The sequence below is a fragment of the Dendropsophus ebraccatus genome, chromosome 1 (genome assembly GCF_027789765.1).
Source record: "Dendropsophus ebraccatus isolate aDenEbr1 chromosome 1, aDenEbr1.pat, whole genome shotgun sequence".
NCBI classification, from domain to species: Eukaryota; Metazoa; Chordata; class Amphibia; order Anura; family Hylidae; genus Dendropsophus; species Dendropsophus ebraccatus.
In genome coordinates, this window is record NC_091454.1 from 146,303,759 (window position 1) to 146,312,199 (window position 8,441).

The 8,441-nt window shown below is 42.2% G+C and overlaps 1 protein-coding gene across 1 annotated transcript in view; it reads right to left on the reverse strand.

The window, feature by feature from the left end:
• Positions 1–7,674, reverse strand: part of LMAN1L (lectin, mannose binding 1 like) — a 37,023-nt gene extending 29,349 nt beyond the window's left edge. Inside the window, exons 1-4 of the mRNA XM_069956434.1 lie at positions 7,482–7,674; positions 5,255–5,409; positions 4,382–4,489; positions 3,166–3,227 (exon numbers count right to left, since the gene is read on the reverse strand). Coding sequence (XP_069812535.1) covers positions 3,166–3,227; positions 4,382–4,489; positions 5,255–5,409; positions 7,482–7,644 — 488 coding nt within the window. The 5' untranslated portion in view covers positions 7,645–7,674. The remainder of the gene's footprint in view (positions 1–3,165; positions 3,228–4,381; positions 4,490–5,254; positions 5,410–7,481) is intronic.
• Between the last annotated feature and the right edge of the window lie 767 nt (positions 7,675–8,441).

The following is an 8,441-nucleotide window of genomic DNA, read 5'->3' on the forward strand; positions in this document are numbered from 1 at the left end:
GGACTAGCACTGGCGTCACGACAAATAACATCACTGGCCGAGTAGTGCCACCACATGTGTAGCATACTGAACTAGACTAAGGGACCATTTAAAGGCTTAGGAAACCATTGCCAGTGTTTTGTGTTGATACGTTGATTATAGAGTGACACCATCAGTCTACAATATTTACCTTTTTCACAATGTTCTAATTTCCTGACTGCTAGGTTTTCATTAGGTGTAACCCATAATCATCATTTAAAGAAAAAAACACTTGAAATAGATCACTCTTTGTGTAATCAATCAATATAATATAGAATTTTTACTTTTTGAATTAGATTACTAAAATTAACTTTTCAGTGATATTTTATGAGTGCAGACTATTATGTCTATTAATAGAGAACACACAAGGAGGGAAATGGACCTACTGGCTGCTAGAAAGAGATGATGCCACTTCTTTTCCCAATAGTCTCTATTACAAAGTTTCATGCATTAGAAGACACCTAGCACTAGTTTGTTAATAATGTAGTTACACTAGAAGTGTAGCTTTATAGAAAGCAGCTACTGAAGTGCAATGTGCTTATGATGTGAACTACATATTGATCGGGTTCTTGGCCCGCAGTCAGGAAGTGGTATGGCAAGTGTATCTGTATCAACACATCCCAGCTCCCAAAGCCAAAGATTCCCAGTAATTGTTTTCAGATGCTGGCAAATGAGTTTAGGATTACAAACATAATATATAATTCATAGATACATCACATACGGTATAGTGGCAGAAATCTGATGCCAAGTGCTATATTAACCGGGGTCACTGATCTATCATGTAGGAATAAAAAAAAAAAAGAGGAAAAAAATAATAGAAAGTTTACATGTATCCGTATCTTATGAGTACAGTAATGCTGTTCACCAAGGGTTAACAGATGTTCCTAATTCCAGGCAAGGAAGACACTGCGCACATATGTGCGTGGGGACATTATAACTTGGAGGGAATGAAGGGAACAGCCATATGGTGTGTTTCTCTCTATAGAGGGGGCATGAAGCAGCACCTACCAAATAAGCACAAATAAACAGCGAGAAAGGGAGGAGAAAATATTGCTGAAATTCTAGGAACTTCTGTTCTCACCAGAACCGCTTTTATTTTTATATCATTGGTGACACTGCAATTTATTCTATTTTTACCATTTTTATGACTAATAAAAAGTTGCACAACCCTTGGCATTCAGAATGCTGCTAATGTAATTTGTAAGCCAGTAGGAAATGGAGGGAGTTACCGTTCTGAAACAGTTCCAATCCTGTTTTGGAAAGAAAAAAAAGAAACGGAAACAGAGGCCACAAATGCAGCCATGTAGAAACCCTATGAAACCACACTGTTACGTAGATGACAAGAAAGGTTGGGCTATGTTTGTACTCTATAGGGAAACTACCGTAAAGACTCATTTCCTATGTCATGTCTTATCTCATATAATGTGTGTCCAAAGTCAGTGTTGTATTCTCTAGCTTTTTGTATGTTATAATGTCTGCAGGAATATGTGTGGGCTAATGAACATAATAGTCTGTGCATGCATCAGATGGCAATAGCAGAGCTCCATGGTGCACTGTACAATCCCCTGGGCCACTTCCTATCCCTGGTAGATGATGTATGGTAAGAAGCATATGCAGTCGGCTGTCTCCCTCCTCAGAGGAGCTCTCCACCCTGGATAGACACCAAGTAATGGCTCTACTGCTTCCTGCGGGGTGATTTCTCTGAATATGGCAGCTAGAAGAATGGTTTCAATCGTCAAATATTTTTCTACACTACTCAGAAAATGAAGGGAAGACACAAATCACTCATCCGATCTGAATGGACTTTTGATTGAGGTTAAAAATCTTTCCTGATACAAATTACATAATTCATTGAGAACAAAACAAAATAACTGGATTCCAAATCGCACCAAAAATCTAAGTAAAGAAAAAAATTTAAATCAGAGACTGGTTCAATCTGTAATAATTTCATCACCGGAACCCCTACTGAGAGTATTGTGTATGGACCCACGTGTCTGTATGCTCTCAGGACAACATCTGGGCATGATAGGCAGCTGGATGGTGTACTGTGGGATATCCTTCCAAATCTGGATCAGGACATCAGTCTGTGGTGCTATGTGATGGCATTGGATGCACTGAAACATAGCATCCCAAAGGTTATCAATTGGATTCAGGGGAAGGTAATGTAAAGGCCAGTGAATGGCGTCATTGTCTTCATCACCAAGGAACTTCCAAGACACTTAAGTCACATGAGACCAGGACTTGTCTGGCAACTGGAGCAACCAGGAGTCTGCTGCACCAGCATGAAGTCTGAGGGTCCTATTACATAGAGCGATAATCAGCCGAATCACGCTGATTTGGCCAATTAGAGGGAACGATCACTTCTTTAGGTCCTGACCTGAAATCATCAGGCGCGCATCACTACGTGTAATAGGGATGAGCGGCAAATGGCTGATGATTAAAGTATAAAATAATAAAGTATTAACTTACCTTACCACATTCCCCGGTGTCCTTAGGCCTTCACTGCTACCTACAGCTCTGCCTTCTGCTCCCTTTTGTTCTGGCCTTTGCACTGACAGGTCAGTGGCCTGTCAGTGCAGACACCGGAATAGAAGGCAATTCTGCAGAGACTGTGCAGAGACTGTGCCTGAGGACACCGGGGAAGGCCCCAGAATACCAGGGAACATGGTAAGGTTAGTTAATACTTAATTATTTTACACTAAAGGCCCAATAGTCAGCCCATTTAAATGTTAAGTAAATGAGCACCGATCTAGCAGATATGATCTACAGTTATGACTGGTCATATAATAGGACCCTGACAATGGCTCTGAGGATTTCATCCTAGTACCAAACAGCAGTCAGGATACCATTAGGTATCACAAGCAGGTTTGTGGGGCCATCTAAGGATATGCCTCACCGAACCATCACTGACTACCATAAATCCAGCACCAACCAGCATAACATTCCCCATGGCATGTCCAGCTTCCTTACTGGACAAATTGATGTTCACTTTTACTTATACTTTGCTATATCTTTTATTGTACATTTCAATTTTGCCTTTTTAAATTGTAAATAGAAAAGTTTCATTTTTTCCTTATTTCCTAACTATAAATATTTAGAAAAATCAGAAAAGCAAACCATTTTTTTCTAACTCAAACCTGTACTTACCGCAAGTGGTCATACTGAAGCTTCCCATTATTGCCCACAATGACTATAGCTGGATTATTTCCCTAGAAGAAAAAAAATTGACAAATGACTGTTCACGCATCAGATCTATGAAATACATATAGAAAGCTCGACATGGAGAGAAATGAGCTGCTGCACATCACACCTATGGCTGACACTAATGCCACTCGGCTACATTTACAAACCAACGCCAGGATGTTGGTATATAATTTGATTAAACCATATTGCCCCATGTAGCACATGCCGGTCTCCTGGTTCACATGGCTCCCTACACTAACTCCACACTGTGTCGGTCAGCGACTGCTAACCCCGCAAAGTGTGCACAAACAGGGAAGGGAGGCCATGACATGGCCCTGCAACCCCATGGCCTCCCTTCCCTGTTTGTGCACGCTTTGAGGGGTTAGTGGTTGCTGACCGACACAGTGTGGAGTTAGTGTAGGGACCCATGTGAACCAGGAGACCGGCACGTGGAACATGGGGCAATATGGTTTGATCAAATTATATACCAACATCCTGGTATTATTTTTAAATGTAGCTGAGTTGCATTAGTGTCAGCCATAGGTGTGATGTGCAGCTCCTTTCTCTCCATGTCTTACATATAGAAAGCTAATGTTTTGGAGTTGCTCAAATAGCATTGAGAAATAGAAGAAATTTATAATTTTAGATACTGATACGTAGGGTGTTTTGGGGGCTCAGTGATCAGTATTCATGGCCTTGCAGCCATATCATCCAGAATTTGAATCTATGATGCTATGGTCAATAAATATAGTGATAAAAATTCCATCAAGATGCAAAGAGACCACTTAAAGTACCTAGTCAGTTGAATGCCAGACTCATACACAGGTAATAGCAAGGGGGAAAAAATCAAGATAACAGGTATACACCACTATAAATGGAAACTAATAATGTACAGTAACTAAATTGATGTATAGCCCACCCTTCAGTAATATTGCTGAGTGGCTTTCTGCACTGTACATCCATCTATCCAGCTGGTGAAAAACATGGTGACTAGATGGGAAGACATCATTGAAGCATGGCAGAGTGAGTTTAACACAGTGACACAAAATACAACAACTGCCACAGCATCATGTGTTTTACATATGACATATAATTAAGCATATTGTATATAGAAATAAAATGCATGAAGCTATATTGACATGGAGGATATTAATTATTCCCTGTTATTATTTAGACTTACCTTAAAATCATGATCAAATGTGTCAAAAATAATGGCTACACCATCCCAAAGATCCGCAGAGCCATACACTGTGCCCAGTTCTCCTTTTTCCCTTGTATACCAAAAAGCCTATGAGAAATGTTGTATCACTAAATTGCATGGTAACACAATGACACTTCTTTTCCACTTCAGGCATAGTTAAGTCATTTTTGTGCCCTCTGGTCTTTTTTAATTATTGAAGAGGTAATGGTAATTTAAAGAGGCACTGTCACAAAAAAAAAAAAAAACAAGACTTGATATGTCACAGAGACATGTCAAAAGTCTTGAACGGTCGGAAGTGTTCAGACCACGACCAATGTGGAAAACAAGCTAGGAGAGGTCTGTGCTTATCATGGTCCTCTCCCAGCTCTGTGTCACATGAGGAGGCTGCTAGATAAGTAAAGTTTATGCGGTACGTCTGCTCACACTGACACAAAGTGGGGAGACGATTGCGTGACCAAACTCTCTGATCGGACAGGGTCTGAACACTCAGCCCCTGAACGATACCAAATTTTGACACATCAAAAGTTTTGTTTCACTTTAAACTATCCTTTAATGGTAAATACTGGAAGCTGATCGTACTACTTTTCTCAGCTATACATTATTGCTAGTTGACTGAACTGTAAACCAACTGCAAACAATTTAATCTGTGGCTTCAGGACCAAATGCTAACATTTTGTCTAGAAATTCAGAGTGAATAAGAATAGAGGATCATCAGGTCTCTGCCACAATGTACTAATGTACTAAGGTGAATGAACGTTACTAAGAGAAATCCTCAAAAGTCATTCTACAGTGTCATACTGCCAGACTTGCAAACTTTAGTTGTATGTATAAAACATATTAGCATTTTATTACCAGCCCCTCAGCTCCTTCACGTCCATGACCCGAGATCCTTATAGACATCTCCACCTCCCAATGTGGAAAAGAAGAGCTACTATTAGTCCACATTGAGCCCTTGTGGTTTTTCAGTGATGAAACAAGGCGAACTTCATCAGGACCAGGAATTGCATCTATAGAAGTACATACATATGAGACACTTTCCTACAACAAGCAGTAAGAGCTAGTCAACTATTAATGTGAATATATCATCGGCAATTAACCTTCCATACTGCTGACATTGGTAGATAACTGTTAGGTCAAGGGCACACATGAAGCTGTCAATCAAGCAGGAATAGGAATGGTAGAGGGCGCAAGGAGGCATTACAGCCAGTGGCAAATTATATGTAGCTAGCCTGGGCCCTAGGCTGCCCCCCCCCCTTCCCGTGCAGACGCGCTGACCAAGGACCCTAGAGTGATGAGCTCACTGGCGTCAGTGCACCTGCGCCATCTCACTAGCAATGACAAGATTTGTATGGTGAAAGGGGACATAATCCAGCCCAAGGGTGTTATTGAAGTGCAGAGAGGCACTACCTAGAATAAGTCTACATAGTAAATGGCACCCTCTGTGCATCCCCTATATAGGAGGTGGCCCCCTCTGTGTAGTCCCCTAGATGGCTTCCTGTCTAGTCCCCCTATAGTAGATGGCCTCTTTTGTAGCTGCCCTATAGTAGACACCCACCGTGTATATATTCTCCTATAGTAGACAGCCCCCTGTGTAGGTCCCCTTTAGTATATGCCCCATGTGTCATTCCTCCTTCAGAAGATGGCCCCTGTGTAGCTCCCCTATAGTAGATGACCCTCTGTGTAGTCCCCTTATGGTAGATTGCCCCCTGTGTAGTCCTGCTGTAGTAGACACTGCCATGTGTATACCCCTATACTAGATGGACCCCTGTGTAGTCCCTCTATAGTAGACGACACCTGTGTAGGTCCCCTTTAGTAGATTTCCCCCTGTGTAGTTCCCCTATAATAGATGACCCCTGTGCTTTCTGTGCCGTAAGAAAAAAAGAGGACAGCTGCAGCAAAATAGTTGGAGGTGAGTCTTTTCCATCCTTTGATGAGGGTGGATTGGATGGCCATGACCGTGCCCCCCACCCTGGGAGCCTTATGCCCAGAGTGGCCAACCAAACTGTGCACAATATAATCTGCCCCTGATTAGCACTGATTAGCTCTTAGCACTTCAGTAACTTGAAAAAGCCCTCTTTGACACTGTGCACCAAAGAATAAAAGCATTTTCTCCATTATGGAAGCACAGACAGATACATGAAAGGTACCATGTGTCTATCTAACAGTGTCAACAGTTTGGGGCGTGAATTGAAGCTGATATATTCACCTTTAGGCTGGGTTCACACTATGTATATTTCAGTCAGTATTGTGGTCCTCATATTGCAACCAAAACCAGGAGTGGATTAAAAACAGAGAAAGGATCTGTTCACACAATGTTGAAATTGAGTGGATGGCCGCCATATAACAGTAAATAACTGCCATTATTTCAATATAACAGCCGTTGTTCTAAAATAACAGCAAATATTTGCCATTAAATGGCGGCCATCCACTCAATTTCAACATTGTGTGAACAGATGCTTTCTGTGTTTTCAATCCACTCCTGGTTTTGGTTGCAATATGAGGACCACAATACTGACTGAAATATATGTAGTGTGAACTCAGCCTTAAAGAGCGCTGAACAGCATATGCATATATAGAGGCAGCAGAATTTCCTGACTATATGCAAACACTAACCTCATATAATCAGATGTCATTTTGCAGGCAGGGCACACACACTTTACACATTACTATTGGATTATTCTGTGTCAGTCTTATTTTACTTTGCTGCACTTATTTGAAGTTTATTTAGCGACAAAGATATGAAACACCTTGTGTCATCTTGAGTCATAAGATGGGATACATCTGTTTTGCTGCAAAAGCTAAATAAATAAAATGCACAGCATCACTTTTACCCAAAATGTGACAAAAGGGAGCTTGATACATGGGGGACATTGGTCAAAGGAACAAATCAGAAGTAAATGACTGCCATGATACCATAATTCTCCAGACTGGTCTGGCACCATTTAAAATCTACATTAGCACATGTATAGTGCTACCACCCATGTATAGTGCTACAACCTACTGTTGCAGAGCTTTGTTTTCATCCTATAACTATATTCCTTACATCCTTATAGTTTAGCACAATGTAAAACCGAATTACCTCCATATCTCTCCCAGAAAGGAATAGATCCATCAGGTAGGGTGATGTGAGGCCCCTTGAAACTGTACTTGTACTCAAACCTGCGGTGAGCCGGCACATCCTCTGCTTGGAAACAAGGGGGAAGAAGGAACACAAGCAATAGAAGCCAATCTGGGATAGACATCTGTAAGCCAACTGGGACACTCAGTGGGCAACAACCAGGGGGAAGCACACAAGTCACACTATGCAGTGAGAATAAGTAGGAGGATTAGATCTGAAGCAGACCCGGCACTTGCTGATTGGGTACAGGACACATTGATCAGGTAGCAGAAATGGAGCAGCTGGATATTCCCACACATGGAAAGGCTCATAATTGTTCCTGAAATACTAAGGTGTAGTGAATGCCTCCCTAGAAGAAACACTATACACATAGATCGTACATGTGAGTTTACACTCCAAGAATGCCATTCTTATTTAAAGGGGTACTTCGGCGGGGGGCACTTTTTTGATGGGACCGGGGAGGGGGTGGCTGAGGAAAAAGACGTCCACTCACCTCCCCGTTTCCAGCGGCAGGTCCCGCATCGCGGCGCTCTGGTGCCTGGTGCCCGGCCTCTTCCTGGTGTCTGACGCTGCCCGAGACGCTACGTCTCAGGTCTGCTCAGCCAATCAGTGAAGAAGGCGGGATCTGAGCAGACTTGACACGGAGGGATGAGGGACAGAGAGGTTGTGCCAGCCTAATGCATAGACATTCTAAGCCGCGGCCGTTGGGCACGGGGCTGCAAATTTAAAAGTTGTTTTTTAGGACAATAACTGCATCACCTGCCGAACGGACCCCAAGCAGCTATCTGAAAGTACAAGCGGTTTGGGGGGGGGGGGGGGGTCCAGATTGTGGGTACAGAGTCGCTTTAAACACAGAACTGAAGACACACTACCACATTTACTAAGATACCATACTTTTTCCCCCTTCTGCTGTAGTTTGTG